We start from the raw sequence: 21,353 nt of genomic DNA, 5'->3' as shown, positions 1-21,353 counted from the left end.
AGAGAGCTAAAACAGATGACGAATCAAAATAAACCACACAAATATACACTATTTGATTTCTAATGTTTGTATAATTAACAATCATTCATATTTAAAAATGAAGAAATATCCCAAAAACTGCTAAAACCTTAACTAAGAAAAGTACTCGGAAAACCTTGGACTGAACATAACATTTATAAAAATGTGCATCATACATGAAAATAAGATTAAGATATAACTTTTGTCTAGGTTGAAAGTTTAAGAGTCAGTCAATAGAACAACAGGAAGCTCTGGATCCAGGGACCAAGATTGACACACAAGTTAAATTCACTCAAAGTCAAATCTTTATTGAGGCAAGGTCATATACAGTATATGCGAAAGATGAGGGAATGATGTAATGCTCAGATTAAGACATAAACACTTTGGTCGGTGGAAAATGACGAGACATATTGTTAGTAATGTCTGTTTAGCTCAGCGATACTTGAGTTCTGTACGTGTTCTCAATACATCTGGTTCTGGAACATATTGAACAATGGCAAAGGCACATTGGGTCGTTACTCACAGTGTCACCTTATATTGTTACAAACAAGATATAATCAATATATAATATATCAATAAGGCATGTCAGGATATAATGCACTTTAGATAAGGAGTATTTATGGTAGAGGGACACAGGCTAGCACAAATTTCCACAAAGATTGAACCTCAAAGAGCTAAATTACTACGCTCAAATAATTAATAGTACAAAATGTAGCATTATAAGGTGCAAAATATAACCTATACAAAATGTGTTAAATGACACAAATAACGCAAGACTTCATTCGTAAACAATTTGTTTTATTGTTCAGCCTGATATGAATTACACATGATAAAAGAGAGGATCAACTTATTGTTATGCAATAACCTCCCTTTATAAAAACATCACCCCGTTGGGGACAGTTTCATCCTAATAAATCAGAGGCCTCGGTACATGCTAGAGTTCACCTGAGGTTTGGGCTTCATTGTCCATTTGAAATCTCATCCTGTAATAGCAGTTTTACTAAATACTAAATACTCGAAAGTGGTTTTATGGAATGTCAAGGGAAAATCTTCAGCGACAGCACAAAAGGGTCAAAATGGACAAAGTCTAGATAAATTGTAACTTAAAACTCTTAGCATTACGTGTTCAGCCACCTGTCAGAACTGTGACCTCTGAGATCTGGATTGATATGTATATATTTATAAGGAATGTAGATCCCAAATATTACAACGTGATTCTGCATATCTTTCAAATCACATTAAACAAAAAAAGCCATTAGCCGACATAAAGCTTTCTAAAGCCCAATAAACCAGAAATAGCTATGTGTTTTTCTAATATCTTAACCAATAGTGCAGTACAAAAATTATGCAAAATAGAAATAATGCAATCTGAAAAACAAATAAAAGTACTACATCATTTAGACAAATTTTAGGCAATTTTGTTCCCTACACCACTGAAACGGATGAATCTATAAAACCCAAATCCATACTTGCGATGCCTTTACAGACTTTGAGCACAAATTGAAACCAATAAACATTTGCATGACACATTCGTTCTTAAAACAGGCCAGCGATGAAAGTCGGGAACAAAAGAATACTTGCCTCTCTGAAATAACTAGTGTTAATATGATAAAAACACGTTTTTAAATTCACAAAGTGCAAACTGTTTCGTTTACATTACACTTTTAACAGAACTATTGAGTGAATCTTGCAAAACCTCTCAAGAACGTGTCCAGGTCATATCTTACCCCAAACATCAAAAGAAATAACTTAAAAAAAAAAAATTGTTTTTAGGATTTTATTTTGCATTGTGACATTATTTCATGATAACCAAGCACAGAATTCAATGAAGAGCGGAGGGATGCGCTTAACTGCCCTGAAAAAGTCACAGTGCAAAAAAACTGCTACGAATTGCTTAACGGGGAAAATGCGACATGTTGTCATGAGATTTACTGAGTAAAAGATATATTTCTATTAAGATATGCAAATGAGCTAAAGAAGTTGTCCGTCAGACACCCCCGTCTGCTATCAGTGTTGCATCTGCGATTCCCCTCCTGCCCTCCCGTCAATCATTCATTAACGCATCGTTTAAATAAAAGTAATGCCATGCTGACTGATTCGCCACGTTCACCTCTGACCCCGTTCACCGGTATGATATTTCCTGCGAGCGGTAATGATTAAAATATATATTACATTTCTCATTAAATAGTTTTTGTGTCTTACACGGTCCGCATGCATTAGGATGGCAGGGGCAGTCTAAGGGAAGGGGAGGGCTGACGGCCATGTTGTCGTGCGTACGAACAGGTGGGGTCGCATGATTACGGTCATCGTCTGAGAAACGAACTCGCTCCTTTGGTCCACAAGTACACCATTCTGCGCTTGTGTGTCAACCAGAACAGTCCAGACGATGAAACTCCAGTGTGTTTGATTGTGTGTTTGTGTGTAATTGTGAGTGTGTGTACATGTGGTCCTTTCTGTCAGTTTTCACTGTTGATCACTGAAGTTTTGTTCCCAGCTTTCGTTGTCTGTTTCTGTGCAAGAAGAAAAAGGCTTTATAACATGCTGTCCATGACAAATCATATGAGTTCACAGATTTCTGTCCCACGTTTGTCAAGAAAGTGCTGCGAAGGGCTTTACCTGGCTTCTGATCTGGTTACTGTGTATTCGAACCACAGAATGTTTGGAATGAGACTTGTATCTCGCACCAGAAAAAACTCTGAGACCGGCCTGGGAAGAAAAAGCGAAAGGTCACATTATGATAAATACGAGCGGGTTTAATAATGCGCATGAGAACATCTGCGTGTTGTTACCAGGCTGCAATCTTAGGAAACACCGGCGTTAGCACCTCCTGGGTGATAAAAAACCACACGACTCCCATGACCATACCAGCCACACCTCCATAAATCACCTGACTCCAGGTGTGATACAAGAGGTAGACTCTGTGAACACACCGAACATGTTGTTTTAAGACATTCAAAATAAAGGCCTGGAAGTAAGTATGTTCTCACACGCACGCACGCACAAACACGCGCGTGCTCTTTACCTGCTGTATGAAACACACAGAGCCACACCCAGTAGAATGATGGACAGTATATGTCGCCACAACAGTTCAACACACCTAGCATTGTTCGTCTGATGCATTCTGGGAAAAGAAGACACCTTGCTTTGTTTTGATTCTTCATGTTTAAATTTAACAAGGGATTCGTCTGCCACAACTCAATGACTGATATATATTGGCCTGGCCGATCAATTATAGATATTATATATTTTTATTACTTATATTTATATTGGTATATCAGCTTTTTGAAAGCGCTAAGACACTATCAGAAGCGGTAGGGTGGACCACTGTCTGTTATTGGTGAATCTAAATACATCACGTTTACATCTCTCTCTCTCCCCTGAGCTCTGGATAAGAAGTTTGTTTTAAGTCACAATGTCTTACCTTAAATAAAGAAAAAGAAAAAAATATACAACAAAAAACCAGATGAACTGAGAGTGGCTGGAAGGCATCCCATACTCTGTGGTGAGTGAACTGTGACCTGTGAATAAAACACAAGACACAATTCAGAAACATCAGCAAACAACATACATTCAGCCCTCTATCTTTACCAACAAACCGTTGCATGTGTGCATTTGAAAAAGTCTACAAAGCTTTTTAAAGTGCATTTGCAAAATTATAGGCAAAAGAAATGCATAGAACATTTCTGCATAGTAATTTTCCAGGGTTTTTAAGCAACTCCCAAACCCCATTTATTTCAGTGTAGGAGATGAGCTGAAGGAAGAGAGGATTATCACGTCAATGTTTGCTGAGTCTCAGTTTGTTATTTTCTGAAGGGAGTATCTCCTGTTTACAAGGTCACGCTGTTTTCATGAGATTGCCGGTGCTCGGTACTATCAGACTCCCAAAATTATGAACGAGCAAGACACCAAACACAGTTAAATATGAAATAGCGTAGAAAAATATGCACAGCTGTCTACATACAGAAAACAATAAAGAAAGGAATCAGAAAGCACTAGTGCAGACTTCATAACTTGCTTTTATAGTCTTGTGCCTTTTAAAAAAGTCCTGCCACCGACCTGGAAACCCTCAGTAAACACTATAATACTCCGTTTCCGTCGTGTAGAAAAAATACATAGTTTTTGACTAGTTTATGAACAAAAATCTTAATTTACTAAATGAACTTCTGTCATTTGCTATCCATGATTCTCAGTGGTATTGCATATTTTCTAAACCACTGGGATCTTGTGTGGAGATACAGTGAATGATGGTTGATATTTAACTGAAGTTAAAAGTGTTTTCTTAAATAGCACGTTGATATTACTCACCCCCGCATGGCCGCGGCTCCTGTACAATGTGTTTTAGCAGCCAGTTTAGCCCCTCGTTCATTACCAAACCCCCAAAAAAGGAGATCTGAGAGTGAACAAAAGACATGGTAATGAACATGGCAGAAAGCACTTAAACACTGAAGTATGCACTATAATCTTTTTTTGAACACTACAGCTACATACATCCTTTGACTCACCGTGTGTAGCTCTCTCTTAAAGACGATCAGTGTGACAAAGCCGACGAGGATGGCTATGGGCAGCAGACTCGTGTAAGCCAGCACCTGTCCTGTCAGATCATCTGAATGCACACATATACACAAGAGTCAAAAAAGTTCTGAAGTTTTGCACGGTGTCAAAAACACAACAAGGGTTATTTCTGCAGTACGCACTATTTATACTCTGCATAGTACGAATATTCATCATGCATGAGATTCCTGATTACCACATTTGTCAAAACATTCAGAATATCTGCGGCCTGCGTAGTTTACTGTATCCCCAAATGTAACACGCTTTACTTCATATTCTATTTCCAGTGAGATGTTTTAAACTAAATTTTAACTTCCATATTTTGACAAATTTCTTAGTGAAATGGAATTTCTTATGAGAAAAATAGTGGGCGTGGCATCTGTATTTCTCTGTGATTTGATTGGCTGTATAAAAACAGCCTTTGCATTTTGCAATGGAACTGTTAGCGGACTGACAGTTGAAGGGGAGGAGTTAACGGATGCTCGACCAAAACCGTCTAGAAGTCATTTAAGATGTTTTGTCATTACAGGAAGGAAGTGCATTTTCATAATTTAACTGAAGATTATATGTGTACATGAAATTTAAAAAGAGAATGACCCACATTGATAAACTATTTACAATAAATACTGCTAAATTTCATTAAGAAATAGGTTTTGTCCTTTTTAATTTCACTGGGACTTTAATTTGTTTAAAGGGAAAACCAATATTTTGGTTTGTTTTAAATGTAGCGACATGTGTATCCACGATTTAAGGTTAAAAAACGCATTTTCAACAAACCGTGCTTGTTTGTATCTCCTCTTTGCCCACCTCTCTGAAACGTACAGATTTTTAACATAGCTCATTGCGCTGAAAAGCGAGGTGTGCTATGATTTGCCAGTTAACCAGTGTGTAATGATTGGTCGAATAATGCAAGCGTGTGACCGAAATGTAACGCCTATAACCATATCTGGAACATCAGATTCCAAACCAATGGTACTGACAGTACTGACTTGTGTATACATTTATGCAGTTTTAGTCAACCAATAACTGACAAGTATTTGTGGGGGTTTGGTAACATGAGGCGTTTCAGGCAGGTCTGACTGAGCATTCGCTTTAAGTTAGAAAGTATGGTGGATTTTCTATTATAGTATTAAGTTTTTATACATTTACGTCAGGTCTAGGTCACATACACTTCTTTCTTAGTTAAAGATGATACATTTAGTTAGTTATAGGTTTAATGTAATTCATCAGAAAAAATATGGGCTATGGGCCTCAAGTATGAGTTTGAACACTTGAACACCTGCATACACACCAAATATCTTATCACACTAAGACTGTAACTGCACGTACACCACATACACTTTTGTAGAGAATTGTAATTTATTGCATACAACCAAGGACACTGGGTAGCTCATCCTACGCTAATCAATGAGCTCATTTTTAATAAAAACAAGGTTAAATCATGTATCTTCCGAAACCCCCAGAAAAGTGTCAAGATAAAGAGACACCTGTTTTTGAGAGGCGTTCGCTACGATTAAATCCTTATATGGAAGGCCGGAAATATAACACTAGCGAGCGCAGAGGGACGGGCTAATAAAAAGATGATATCATATGAAACCTGATTGGAAAAAGATGATGTCAGGCAAACATGATCGGTTTAAACTGTGATAACAACTTGAGAACAATGTATAAAAGATGGAGTCAGATATGTATTCGTTGGATCACTTCAGATGAATATCCCACTTTGCTTGCCTTGGCAAATAAAGTTTAAACTCTTGGCTCCTGGAGCCCTTGTCTCGGAGATTTCTTTCTGCGGTGGAAGGCCGATTCGCCACAACAAAAGCGAGGTGTGCTATGATTGGCCAGTTAACCAGTGTAGTAATTGGTCGAATACTGCAAGCGTGTGACGGAAATGAAACGCATCTAACCATCTGGAACATCAGATTCCAAAGCAATTGTACTGACGTGTGTATACATTTGGGCAGTATTGGTCAACCTAGAACTGACATGTATTTGTGGGGGTTTGGTAACATGAGGCGTTTCAGGCAGGTCTGGGTGAGCATTCGCTCTTACATAGAAAACTTCTTCTGTTCCGAAACTTCGATTTTTACACAGAAAAACATGTGTTTGCCCCTTGGTGTAAAGACCCCTTAATGGTACAGGTTAGAGGAATGGTGGAACTTATGATTCCAGTTAAATGGACTTCAAGAAAACGTCAAATCTACAGAAATATTGCTTGGTTTGTGTCTTGGCCATTGAACACACAATTCCACATAACAGTGTTATAAAAAATGTGAAAATACCATTTAAGAAAACCTTATCAATGTGATGTACAGATTCATTACATGTATAAAGGATCAATTATGCTAATCTGGATGTCAGCACATATCTCATGCATACTTATGCTGACATGTCTTCCCATCTAATGCAACCCGCATGACACTTTAATGTGCACATACATCAAAACATGCGTGCTTCAATTCTGAACATGCACAGTCTTCCTCATACATAATGTCATTTCCCTTAGTTGCTTTGACATATTTAGGGATTTTGGGGCCGTTTATTTACTCGTAAAACCAGACAGACCCTAGCAAAGGCAGGGCGTGATCCAACGGGGAATGAACTGGATTAACCCATCAAAGCCACGAGTGTTTCCCGAAACCCACAGAAGCAAACGGGGCTTCAACGCTTAAATAAAACAAAATCACCAACATATAATGCTATAGATTATTGGCTTTTCTATACAAGCATGCATTAGATCACGTCATTATTTATAAACTGTTCATAATCCTGAGAAACACTGGAAGGATTTCCCGCTGCGGTGTACTAGGGAGCATACAGCATCCTCGCGCATGCGCACAACACGAACTGGTGTTCCGTTTCCTGCGCGCTGTGTAACGAGGGCGCACTATCTGGCAGCCCAGCCCCGGCCGTAGCCATTCAGTCGCGCGATCTTCCACACACGCCACGATGCAATTTACGCGGCGTACTGTGCGGCGAACGACTTCGCGATGAGAACAACGATTTAAAAATGCTCTTACCCGCCGGATACTGCACGTGAGTTAAGGATATCGACCGCCATCGAAGTGGTGCCGAGCACTGCTCTTCCGACGCCATCTTACCCGGACACCGGGCATCAGGCGTCGACCAATCAGAATGAAACGCCCCGACGCGTTCCGCCAATCAGACTCACCGGACGCTTCCACGACGAGCGGCCATTCACCAAACGCCTTCTCTCAGGAAAAAAATCTGCACGGGAACCACCGACCAATCAGAGGCTTGTTGTTAAGCGTATCGGACCAATCGGAGTCCGTCAGGCTGGACATATGAAAATAGATTTATTCAAACGAAAGAAGAGAAATTAAGTGAATGAGGAGATTCTCTTCAATTGATATCAGCTACTATGAGCCACACACTTACTCTGCTTTATGAAAACAAGTAAAGAGAATATTACCAAAAATACTGCAACTTAACTAGACTTTGTGTTTACTTAATACCTTGAACACGTGGGAAAAACTTTGCACACTGCAAAAAATGACTTTCTTAATTACTAAATTGACTTTTCTTCTTGTTTTCCAATAAAATGTCTTAACATTCTTAAATCAAGATGCATTTTCTTGATGAGTAAATTGACATAAGAAAATAAGTCTTATTTTTAGTAAAGAAAATATGAAATTTCGATGAGTTTGTGCTTAAAACAAGCAAAAATATCTGCCAATGGGGATCTTGAATTGAGTGACTAAGAAAAAGATAAAATTTAATTCAAGATTATTTTTCTTACCCTATTGGCAGATATTTTTGATTGTTTTAAGCAAACATTCACTGAAACTTCATATTTTTTAAGAAAATGCAACTTGATTCAAGAATTGTAGACATTTTTACTGGAAAAGTAAGAAAGTCAATTTTTGCAGTGCAGACTGGTAAAGACCTTTGACCTATTCAGACAAAATATTAAAATGTATATGCACAGGATTGATTAACTGAAAACTATGTCTGACGTGGTCAAGACGTTACTACAATATATGAATATAAATCTAGATATAAATAAATAAATATAAGGACACGTTTTGAAGACGGACAGAAAAAGTAAAGTCATTTATGTTAGCTCTGGAAAGCGAAATGACAATAACTAAACCAAACAATACAATGATTCAAACTGCATTCAAACAAGATACACACAACAAAAGGCATTTAAAGAATACAAATACACAACAAGAAATGATTCAGAAGAAGAAAGAGTTCCTTGAATATTCCTATTGGTTCATAGTCTTTGACCACTAATAAACAACAGATTCAATACAACAGAAACATTTTTAACAATGTCAAAATCAAGATTTGTCATCGCAAACAAGCCGACACGTGCATCTGTCACAGTAATACATAAGAAAAATGTTACCGTTAATTTACGATGTATACAAGCACTGAAAGAATTGACAAATATTATCAATTGACTTAACGGATAAAATGGGTCTTTTAGTTTGATCACTGACACACATGGGAATGATTTAGAATCAATCTACATCCAACTTCAATTCACATCATAACACAGCAAAATAAAGTCAATCTTCTGGTTTTATAAACATAATAATAATCAGTGAAAGAACGTTGTAATTGGCAAGGTTAATAAAAATGAAGCACAGATCTAATAATGTGTGTGTTAAAGTGAATCTAATACAGGAAAATAACATACACCTGTATCACTAACAACAGAAGCACACATTCCCTCTCATAAATCTGATTTCAACACATTTAATGGTTAAAAAGATTTGACATCCTTCAGCCAACGTCTTTAACTTTTCAAACTTATAAAACCAAACCACTCACTTTTGCATCTTGACATTTTATATATATTATCTGTCCGTTCAACACATGAAAGCAATTAAATGTTGTAACAAAACAGACTGACAAATACACTGGATACAGGCCAGCTATGAGCTGCATTCAATACATTGACAACAAATTAAGTGCACGACTTTAAAACAAATAAAGTGCAAGTCTACAGACACAGACAGGGCCGCCAAGTGACTTTAAATTAAAACACTAGAGCGAAAGAAACACTCTTGACAGTTCATCTTCTCATTTACCTTTCACGCACAGTTGAGGAACATGGTCAAGCTTCTTTAAGGTCAATGGGTTTTGCTATTTAATGTTTGTTGCATACAATCATGCAAATACAGTTGAAAATAAAAATCCACAACACGGACGTTAATTCCTAACATTCAAGTGAAAGCTTTACGTAACGCTGCAATCGCAGGTGATGTTTATGATACGGCGAATAACTGTGTGATCCACGTGGACACTAACAAATGTCTGGTGTTTGCTTTAAAACACAGATAATAACGTTAAAGATTGAATTCAAGTAAAGCAGTGAACCACCACAGAAAACGACTAACCTACAGTTTGTGAAAAAAAGCAAAACACAAAGAAAACAGAAGGTCTATAAGCTTTGTTGCTCTGCAGACTTCATTTGTAAGTTCATTTGTGGTTTTTTTTGTGTTTAAATTATTTTATTTAATAATCAACAGCGTCTAGCGGCTTCACTTTATCTCAAAACTGATCATTTCACCCTACAGAGATGATTCTACAAATGAAGCCTGTTTGACCCAATAGCACAGATGTTTGAATTAAAACTGATCATATCTACAAATGAGAATATTTATAGTAGATAATGATTGATTTTAGCTATTTTGAGGCTTGTATATTGAATAACAAGACTCTGTATATAAATAAAGTTTCACCAAAGAATGATGTGCCTAAGTGGACAAACGTTTACACACTCTTAGAGCGAAACACAATGGTGTCGCTCGATATTAACCGCATAAAAAAACGCAAAGCCTCCATCAGCTCTCAGCGGACATTCGTTGCCGTTAGCAACCAATGTGACTTTGATCACCGCATCCTGTCATCCTCCTTCATGATGCACTTCCTGTCTGTTTCTTCTACATTCTCTTAAAGAGGCAGTTCACCCAAAACTGATCTTTCATCATTTACTCATCCTCACGTCATTCCAAACGTTTCTTGACTTTCTTTTTCTGCAGAATACAAAGATATTTTGAAGGATGTCAGATAACCAAACAACGATGAACCTCGCTGACTTCCGTTGTATGAGACATTTCTCGAAATATCTTTTGTGTTCCTCTAAAGAAAGAGTCAGACCGGTTAACAACCACATGAAGCTGAATTAACGATGACAGAAACTTCATTCCGTCTCTTCACACAACCTGTACATCCTCTATACGATCAGGTCACAAATTTACCCCAAAATCGAAAGAAATAAAGATGATCGGGTGCTATTTTTATTTATTTCTTGTGGTTTTGGGGTAAAATATGACCCAGACATGTTCTTGACATATATTGTCACCCATTGCAAACCTCATCCCTGCTAACAAATCTACACTAACATACGCAAAAAACCTCCAACTGCTCTTCTTAGATATTGTGTTCTGTACTACCCATCATTCAGTGCAAGACTTTAATTGGCCATGAACACAACGGCACACAATCACACACTGGAAGCTGATCTGTGAAATACACAATATATAGTATTTTGACACAATAGGTATCCGTTGATGTATGCAAGCTTTGGGACGAAGCGGTTAGCAAGTTCGCCTTGTTGCTTTTGCTGTCGATTCCTACAGACATCAAGACGGGTTCTGCGACAGTTCCCAAATGCAACTGTGCTGGTTCTCAAATGTGAGGTTCCTAATCAGCAGCGCAATAAATACGATGGCAAATGAAAAATCCCAGAAGCGAATCTGGGGAAGGCCCCCGATGAGCTCTGAAGAGTCGATCTTTGTTTATATCTCTACATATCTGATAAAACGCAGTAGCAGTAACATCTTTACGTTAATATAGTCACACTGATTGGTCAGAGGTAACTTGTTCGATGAGATCCACAACTTCATGTTGTTCGCTGACGTCTGGATTCTCGCTGTTGTCTTGGCAAGGGCTCTTGGGTACTGCTCCGTTGGTCTCAGGTAAAGAGTCAATGCCCAGGTAACCCACCAGGATGTCCGCCCGTCTGTGGGACAAACTGAGGATGTCTTCAGCCAGAGATGAAACCGATGAAAAGCGCACCTTATCGTGGTCAAACATGTCCATCAGATACTGAAAAATCTGTTGCTGTGCAGACCAAATGAGAACATTGTGACGTTTAATATTATAGGAAACGTTTGGTTTCAACCAAGATCTTTAGTCACATTTACATTTAGGCATTTGGCAGACGCTTTTATCCAAAGCGACTTACATTGCATTATCCTATACATTTTACACAGGTATTTGCAATCCCCTGGGATCGAACCCACAACCTTGCGTTGTTAACACAATGCTCTTACCACTGAGCTACAGGAAAGCTCACATTAACCACATTAAGATTTCTGTCCAGTATGTTTGTGAGAACATTGAACATGTTACCTTGAATGTAGTGCAGACCTCACTCAGGTGCTGTCTGGGGCCCAGAAAACCAAAAGCCAAAACTGGACTGACATGTTCAGAGATCGCATAGAAATGAGCAATAAAACCATCTGGAACCTGAACAACAAACAAAAACACTTGAGCTGCATTCAGACAGAGGATAATGATATATAAAATACATTATTAGTGCTGCTTTCCCTTATATCGATCATACTTGGCATTAGGGGTTTACTTAATTGTTGATATATGTTTTATCAGAATCATTAGGATATTATGTAAAGATCATGTTCCATGAAGATATTTTGGAAGTTTCCTACTATAAATATATCAAAACGTTATTTTTGTGACTGGATGCAGCAAATGCGCGAACGAAAATGGCGTGAAACACACCTACATGCTTTTTGGGAATTATCCAAGTTTGGTCACTATGTAAAGCTTAGAATATCAGCTCCACAACGTCATTACAGCGGTAGGTCAACAGAGAGCATTAAAACAAACCCGTTTCTTCTTAGCAACGGCCTGCTACAGCGCTTCTAAATGACAATTTAAAGACGATTTTCTAAATATTTTGATTTCTTGCACCCTCATATTCCAGATTTTCAAATCGTTGTACCTCAGCCAACTATTTTCCTATTCTTACAAACCATAAATTAATTTATTCAGCTTTATGGTGTATAAAATTGTCAAATTTTCATTTTCCAAAAAATGTCAAAAAATATATTATACAAAATATTTTTTTTTTATCTTTTAACTATTGTTAGGGGCCAAGCCTTGAGGGGATATTCTGCCTCTTCTTCTTAACCATGGATGTCTATGGTAGCCCCTATGAACCGTACGTAGGAAAATGGTGAAAACTGGCACACTCGTAGAAGTGGTACCCATAAGTCCCGTGACCAAGTATGGGGTCTCTAGCACTCACTCTATAGCGCCACCAACAGATCAAAAATTGACTTTTCAAACAGCTGTAACTTTTGAACCCGGAGATGTACAAAGACTTTACTCCGCACACCTCATGCACTTGTCACGCTCATCGCATTTCATACGTTACACTAAGACTCCACCCATTGCAGTGGCGGCCATCTTGAAAAGTACAGTATTTGTATACAGTATACAGTAATTGAAACTGATTGTCATGAAAATTGGCTCAATTTATCTTTGGAATAAGCTGCACAGATGTAACTAAAAGAATTGTGATTTTTACCGTTGCTCATAAGTAACGACTTCGCAAAGTTTCCAAAGTTCCCCCCAAAATGTATTGGAGGCTGTAACTCCACCAATGTTTGATTCATCGATACGACACTTGGTACCTTTCCACTACACCTCGGAATTGTTTTTTTTCCCAAAATGGAGAACTGCGTCACTCACCTATGGGTCGGGAGATTTGATTTGTTTTTTGCCTGAAAAAGTTTGTCAGAAAACCGTGATCTCGATCTCTCCGGATTCCTCGAATCGTGCAGGATCGGGTGAGTAAGATTATATCGCGGTTGAACAATCTGCTGGTCTCAATATCTTTTGAACCATGTAGCGATCGTGAAATATAGAGTTTTTATATTATGTATATATAATTTCGCAAATGTCTCAAGAGCAAAAGGACGCTGGTTTATACCTTGTGGTGCGCATTTACACATTTCGATTTGCAATGATGTGCAAAAATAGTGCAATGTAAACAAATGTAATGTAATGGGTTTTTAGTAATGAAATAAAATAAAGTGTGATGTATGTAATGTAACAAACAGGGATTTAATACATGAAAATATATTCTAACTGAATCCGTTCCTCCAATACACTGTGTATCTTATTAAGTGTTGTGGGTACTCTGGGGGAAGTGTGGGCTGGGTGTGGTGGGCATGGTGGATAAAGGTGCAAAGTGTGGGCTTGGTCCCGTTGTGCTGCTTGCAGCTCTTGTTAATAATATAATTGTATTTATTTTTTAAATAAAATAAGGCAACTCCGAGTTAAATCTATCGCATGTTTAGTTTTTTATGCTTACCATTAGCAGTCTTCTCTTAGCTTTCAACACAGACCAGCAGGCTGTAGCCAGAGCCTGAGAATGAAAGACACCGCTGAAATCAGACATCTCTAACAACAACACAACACTGTCAATCAACATAAATATAACAGAATCAGAAGTCTTATGTTGGTGTACCGTCTCTTTAAAACTGTCTGACAGCCATCGGTTCCGCAGTACAGCGACCACAGAGGTCGGAGGATTCTCCAGATCCTCAAATGCATCCATCAGGATAAAATCCAGAACAATGTCGAAGAAGTTCATACAGACCACCTAGAAGAGAATCAAACATCACAGATTAAAATGAAGCTCCAGTCCAGACAAACGAGCAGGCAGACAGACAAGCAGGCAGACAGAAAGACAAGAAGGACAGTCAAGACACAACACACCCCTCTTCCTTCCAGCTCCATCTTTGTGACAGCCCATGTCTCTTCTCTCTGTGTGTAGCGTAACATGTCTTCATAACTCTCCAGAAACGCCTTCGGACTCTAAACAAAGACACATTTAGATTGAAAGAGTAGAAAGTTTTATTTTGCTTGAACATTAAAAAAACGCACTGTTCATGACTGAGATATATCAAATACATGAATAATTATCTTAATAATAAATATTTAGTTTATCACACAACCCAATGGTTTTGCAATCATGCACCTTGCTGGCTTTGACCATGAGTCCAGAGATCATCTGCTTCCCTGCTTCCATGAAGAACATTCTGTGCGTTTCATCCAACAGCAGCACCTACATATACAAACAGGCACACACAACTGATAAACAGCCCCGTTCCCATGTGTATATCTGTGTGTGTGTGTGTGTGCATGTTTAATCGCGTTTGAGTGTGTGTTGACCTGGAAGGCCTGTCGAACACAGTGCAGCTTGGCGAGGAAGTCTTGATCGCTGAAACACTCCAGAAGCTCCGTCCTGTAAAACAGAGGCATTACGTTCACATGACCTTCGAGATCTCCCATCAGCCCCACAGGAAATCTTCAAATCCCAGTGGAAACACTGTAACGTGCAGTGACACACCCACATGTGCTCTTATCTCACACTAGAAACAGAGTGTTCATTTAGTGTAGGGTGTAAGATATTAGTATGCAGCGTTTAGGGTGTCAGTATACAATCTGTCTGTTTTAGTCAGACTATGATACATGCAGTGTGTTGTGTTTATAGAGTAAGACGTGTGGTGGTTTGCGTCAGTATGCAGTATGTAAGTGTAGTATGTAGTATGTATGTAAGTGTAGTATGAAATACCTCATTGTTCTGCAGGCCACGCCTCCATCTTTAACTAAACTTACAGCTTCTTCATAGAGAGCTGCAGGCTTTAAGAGATGAAATGTGTCCTCCAGAGAGAACGCCTCAAACAACTACACAAACAAATAAAAGAAGGGACGACACAGAGATTCATTATAAATATATTATAAATAAATGTCATATAAAGTCAAAGCATTCACCCAAAAACATTTTGGGGGTAGTTCACCCATACATTAAAATTCGGTCATCATTTATTCACGTTTATGTCATTCCAAATGTTTGCATAACACACAAGAAGATATTTTGAAGAACGTTCAATTCCATTGTGTAAACCCCCAGACATTTCTCAAAATATCTTCTTTTCTGTTCCACTAAAGAAAGAGTCACACCTATGGCACTTAAAAGAATACCTTTTATAAAGTGTATGTTTTCTGACCTCAGCTGCGGAGAAAAACGAGTCGTCTGATGTGACTGTCGCAGAGTCATCGTCTAGAATTGGATGAGAACTTCCGAGCGTGGGCAGAATCAGGGTTCCTTCACTTTCTGCACACAAACACACACTCATGTACTTCAAAAACTGCTATAAATTGATGTAACCAGGGCCGGATTAACACAAGGGCAAATTGGGGCTGAAGCGGAAGGCTTGATTGGCTGGAGAAACTGGGAGCTCTCCGTACATCATTGATTGACAATTCATAAAGGTGCTTGATTATAAAATAGCAAGAAACTACTGGAAAATGTTCCTGACTGATATAATTCACGGTTATAATGCACCATTACATCAGGAAACGCCTCTTTGCGTTATGCTTTCGCATGTCGAGAATTCAGTTGGTGTTCAAAAAAGTGATTGCAAATGTTTTTGCTGATTTTGGAAACCTGTTGTTTTGAGGTTCATATCTGGAGTTTATGGTTTTTTAATAGCCTAAAAAGTTAAGTAGGCTTTGCAAACTTGTGCGAATAGAAAATAGAAATTAAATATAATATAATTTTCAACAATTAAATAATATTAGTAGGGCTGTCAATGTTAACGCGTTGAAGCATGCAATAAAATTTTTCTTTCAGTAAAAATATTTAACGCAATTAACAAAAAATAAGTTTGTTTTGTCATGCTTTGTCTAGCCTTAGGTTAGATAATCATGCTCTTATTTATGTAAAGGCTTTTAAACCACTTAAACACGATTTGAAACAGTTCTAGCTTCTAGCTGTGGGACGCGGCAAAACACAACACGGCAGCTTTTAAAGGAGACACATTCTTAAACCTGCTGCTGTCACTCCCATCACTATAATGTTAATAAAGAACGGAAGAAAATAGGAATTCAATGTGTTTTGTAGTTTTAATGAGAATTCTTCTATATTTAATTTAGAATTTAGCATTAAAGACTTTGAAGTGTTTGAGAACTTCATTCAATTTCTGTATATTTCCTACCTGTTAGAAATGATACCTCTCAATTATACTGTTGAACTGCTATAATTAATGTAATTATAAAAGTAAATATAAGAAATAAATATTGAGTTAATGTTAAAGTTTTTTGAATAGCCTAGAAATTTTAGTATGGAAACTAGTGCTTATATAAAATAGAAATGAAATATAAGTATTACATGTAAAATTAAATTACTATAATAAAAAAATAGATGAAATAATTAGAAAAGTAAATATAAGAAATAAATATATTTAAACGGTAGAAAATTAGATGCAATAATTAGAAAATGAAATATAATAATAATAGCAATAAAATGTAATAAACACTGCTGAAGACCCCGTGGCATGGCAATAACATGAAGGGGGCTCTTGGGTTTGCTATAGCCCCAGGGCCCAACGTGTTCTTAATCCGGCCCTGGATGTAACCTATTGTTTGTGTGTGTGTGTGTGTGTGTGTTACCCAAATCGGCCAGCAGGCTGTCGGGTGGGATGGTGCTGCCGAAATCCTCCTGCAGGTGGTACGCTCGGTGGAGTAAAGTCTCCAGCTTCACCGCAAATTGATGATTACAAAGTTCAGGCTGCGAGAATGATAGATAAACGTGAATGACACGCCTCCCACAGACCAGTCATTAAATCAGATGAACTACGTGAGTTTCAACTCACTCAACAAAACTGACCGTCGGAAAATGTAATCGCTGGCAATAGCATTGTTATTTATAAGTGATATTTACCGAATGACGTTCCACGAGTTCAGACCCCTCTGGGACGAAACTGTCGGCGGTTGAATTACCCGAATGAGTTCCATGTCTGATGTGTAGCGCCTGCTCCCACTTACGCAAGGCTTCTTCAAACAGCTCCATACCTGCAGGAGCGGACAACAGAACGCTGAAGACATCTCTAAACCTTGTCAACACTGCATTCTACACACTACTTTTACAGAACGGTATATGTAGTGCATACTAGGTACACTTCCATTGTGAACATATCTTATTTTTATTTATCTCATTAATATACATCACTAAAAATCACATACCCATGAGATAGAGGTTCTCAGCATTAGCATCTTCTCCAATCCCCACCTCTTCAGCTACCGGCTCCGCCTCCAACGCCATCCCAGCATTCACCGATTGGTTGGGAGAGGAAGGGCCTCGCATCTGAAACACGACCGATCAAGTTTGCATGTTCACAACTAATAGGAGATCATGTGAATGTAAAGTTCTTATTATCATGTAAAACGTGTGCAGAACGATACGGAAGCCACGAAACTAGCACATCTATGTAGATTGTCATTATTGACCAATGACAATCCACTTTTCCAGGATGCCATGTGACAAACAGAAGGGCAGAACGTGTTGAAGTGTGACGCACCGAGGCGATGCTGTGTGAGGAGCTGGAGTGTTTGATGGGACCGAGAGACGAGATGCCGCTGAGCGTGTCATTACTGCGAGTGCTGGGACTCATCATCTGCCGAGCTGGAACTGGACCTACAAACAAACAAACAGACTGATAACTGGAGCTCATTAATGTATGACAACCCACATTGACAAATCAAATGCAAGACAAATCACCTCTCTTAAGCGAAGACGGTCTGTGGCTTCGGAGAAGTTGCTCTGGAATGCCCACAGGTTTTTGGGCTTCTTTTTCGACCACCTGTTTCCTCTTCCTGCCCCGCCTTTTTAACTGATGAGCGGTCAGAGCCAGAGCGACGCTGCCCAGCGCTGTGGCGAACAGAATCTTCTTCAGATTGGGGCTTAGCTTCAGCTGAGAGAATATAGACTGGGATAAGACAGACATGATATTAGTACGGAAGAATAGAGAGAGGAGGAAAAAACTGAGGATTATTATTTAGTTTTGACTGAACATAACAAAACACAACTCTAAAACCTTCTATGGTTCTTATAACTGAACTGAATATTAGCTTGCATTTTATTGCGTGAAAAGTGACTTTTTTTGTTGTTTAGTTAATATTTTAATTATTAATAATACTTTCAGTTTTTCAGGTTAATTGTAGTAAATTTTGATTATGCGCTCGAACGAATGGAGATGTTTCTTTCTTTAAGAGTTGAGAAAGGTTTATAATGATGTCTTGCACAAATCTTTATGCCCAAAACTGTACAAAGTATTTTTGGAGTTGTTTTCGCTGTCATGAGGAAGAAATCCATTAGAATGCACCGGAGCGTTCATCGGCCAGAGGGTTAAAGAAAACGTATCCTATTTAGTTTCATATTTATGTATAAATTTTCGGGAATAATATTATTTTTTATTTTCAACTATGTTGATTATGGAAAGTGAACAGCTTGACTATGATAGGCTCATAAAATGCGCAATATGTCTGGAGACATGTAGTTGGTCAGACATGATTTTGACCACCTAATATTATGTTATGGTTTGTATAAAGCCTTTCTTTAAAGTGAATTTCTATTTGTATAAAATGTATCTTAATATGAATCAATGTTGCATCTACCAATTAATAAATTGGAAGATAATCAAGAACATCAGTGGAATGGATTGAAGTGCGTAACAAACCTGGGGCCCGTCATCTCTTTGTTACACTACTGTCTTTAATGAAAGGCTAGCCGTGGATTATCCCGTTTATACCATGGTCATTTGCAAGGGAAAGCTGTTTATAATGTTTACAGTGTCATTTTTGATCAGACAGGTGAAAATTATTTTCGTCAGTTACGTTGATCAAACTGACTGGAACTTCCCATGCATGAAATGGTTTTAAAGGGATATTTGGGGCGAGAAACAAAATTTCCCCATGCTTGACCCTTTAAGACATACTTACTGAATATGTCTTTCTTCTTGAAGAATAATGCAGTTTAAGTTATATTACCACGTAACCTTTTACTTCCAAGCGGTAGAACGGGAGCGCAATTTTCCAAAGCCCCAAAAAGTGCATCCATCGATCAAGGAGTGGCTCAACACGGCTCCTTGGTCTTAACAAAAGTCTTGTGAAGCAAATGGATGCGTTTGTTTAAGAGAAATATTGAACAATATTGACAGCGCTATTAACGATAACTTCCATTATACCTCGGCTGCGCGTGAACCAGAGGCTTGTTTTTCCGGCAAATGACGGTGAAGAAAGCTCCCGCAAAGAGGAGACGGTATCTTAATGGAACAAAACGAAAAGTCCCAAGTTCGTCACCGGAACTTACGACACGCGTGTCGGGAAAAACAAGCCTCCGGTTCACGCGCTTCATAAAAATTGCCCCCCATTCACTCCCATATTATCGCTCGGCACTAAATGATACGTGGTTTTATAACTCCGACTGCAGTATTCTTCAAGAAGAAAGTAATATTCAGTTAGCATGCCTCGAGGGTGAGTAAAACATGGGGAAATGTTGTTGCTTGCCTGAAAAATTCCTTTAATGCACACCTTCCATCCAATCAGAATCGAGTATTCAAAAAGACCATGGTTAAACTGTGAGTATACAATACCTGTAAACTATAATCACACAGTTAAATTTTAACACGAGCGTCCCAAGCATTTTAGAATTCAAACAATGTACCTGTCCAAAGGTGGAATACAGGAACACTGGTATCTCAGCCACTGTCATGGCTAAGGCTTGCATGATGGACATGCCCTCTGCTCTTCTGATTGACATCTCCGCTCCGTCCCTCTCGCCTACGGACGCTTCAACATGCGAGACCCTCTAAACCCGTACGCGAACAGCTGCAGCAAGAACTCAGTTCTGACTTTGACACTGACTGGACATCAGCGGGAGTCATCCAACGTGTGCGAGCGCTCGTCCAGATACCACTTGCTCATATTGGTTGCCTTGGAGACGAAAGCACCATTTAATCTCACACATGGTCGCATTGTTTAGATCAGAAGCCATCTTTACATAAACAGACTACATTCCATTGAAATGTTGCGATTGCTTTTCAACAGCACAAATAAAATGAAGAAAGTCAATGGGAATCAACGTTCTTCAAAATGTCTTTTGTGTTCTGCAGCAGAAAGTCATACAGATTGGGAATGAGATTTGAATAATAATAAATGATGCAATCATTTTTATTTTTAGAAGGACTGTTTCTCTAAACAACTTTTTTTCAATTCCCACATAAAATGAATGAGACATCTTTCAACCAGGAATTCAAAGCCCACTATAAATCTGACAGCTAGATCACACCGGCTATAATATGACATCTGACATCAAGCATTAATGGTTCTTCATAAACCTGTTTTCTCATAAATATAACAGTTCCACTATGGCAATTCCCCATCATATGTGATCAACAAAAGTACTGCAGACCACATAAGTCATTAAAGCCTATAAAGATCACATTGGTATCAGACAGACGTTTTTTTTGTGCAGCACATGTTTATTTAAAGAGTTTCCGTTTGTTTTACACTCATCCACTGATGCACCTCAGATGTCCTTAAACAGCAGCAGCACATTAGCTTAGCTTAACACACACACACCATCAGCTTTCAACAGTTTCCTTTCAAATACGCAACAAGTCATGCATAAAGTGACGCTTAAAGACACTCAAAATACGCTTTAAACGCAACGCAGAATAATAAATTGTGTTAAGACTGCAGCATACTCACTCTCGTCAGGTTTGGAAGGACATTTTTATTCCGCATTGCACTAACGGTTACCTGTGATTTCCTGGTGGGTGGGGTAAGATGTTTGACCGACAGATGAGTTAACCTATGGACGCATTTGATGACCGAGCAATAACCAATCAGAGAGGAGGACAGATAGA

General features: G+C 38.4%; 2 protein-coding genes across 2 annotated transcripts; both read right to left on the bottom strand.

Annotated features, from left to right (window-relative positions):
* Positions 1-795: 795 nt before the first annotated feature.
* Positions 796-7,996, bottom strand: dolpp1 (dolichyldiphosphatase 1). The gene is made up of 8 exons (XM_056732016.1): positions 7,590-7,996; positions 4,521-4,621; positions 4,324-4,408; positions 3,440-3,536; positions 3,041-3,139; positions 2,808-2,936; positions 2,635-2,724; positions 796-2,528 (listed from the first exon to the last, which is right to left on the bottom strand). Exons 1-8 carry the CDS (start codon positions 7,663-7,665, stop codon positions 2,492-2,494), a joined length of 714 nt encoding a protein of 237 aa, XP_056587994.1. The 5' UTR covers positions 7,666-7,996; the 3' UTR covers positions 796-2,491.
* A 632-nt stretch (positions 7,997-8,628) lies between these two features.
* Positions 8,629-21,276, bottom strand: miga2 (mitoguardin 2). Its single transcript, XM_056731917.1, has 16 exons — positions 21,196-21,276; positions 20,150-20,418; positions 18,206-18,413; positions 18,006-18,121; positions 17,671-17,791; positions 17,369-17,499; positions 17,098-17,215; positions 15,654-15,760; positions 15,218-15,330; positions 14,815-14,887; positions 14,621-14,707; positions 14,359-14,457; positions 14,108-14,242; positions 13,952-14,005; positions 11,962-12,078; positions 8,629-11,670 (listed from the first exon to the last, which is right to left on the bottom strand). Exons 2-16 carry the CDS (start codon positions 20,243-20,245, stop codon positions 11,404-11,406), a joined length of 1,842 nt encoding a protein of 613 aa, XP_056587895.1. The 5' UTR covers positions 20,246-20,418; positions 21,196-21,276; the 3' UTR covers positions 8,629-11,403.
* Positions 21,277-21,353: the final 77 nt, after the last annotated feature.

Source organism: Triplophysa dalaica, chromosome 19 (genome assembly GCF_015846415.1).
Source record: "Triplophysa dalaica isolate WHDGS20190420 chromosome 19, ASM1584641v1, whole genome shotgun sequence".
NCBI lineage: Eukaryota > Metazoa > Chordata > Actinopteri > Cypriniformes > Nemacheilidae > Triplophysa > Triplophysa dalaica.
Note: the sequence above shows the minus strand (reverse complement) of the source record. Positions and strands in the feature narration are given on the sequence as shown.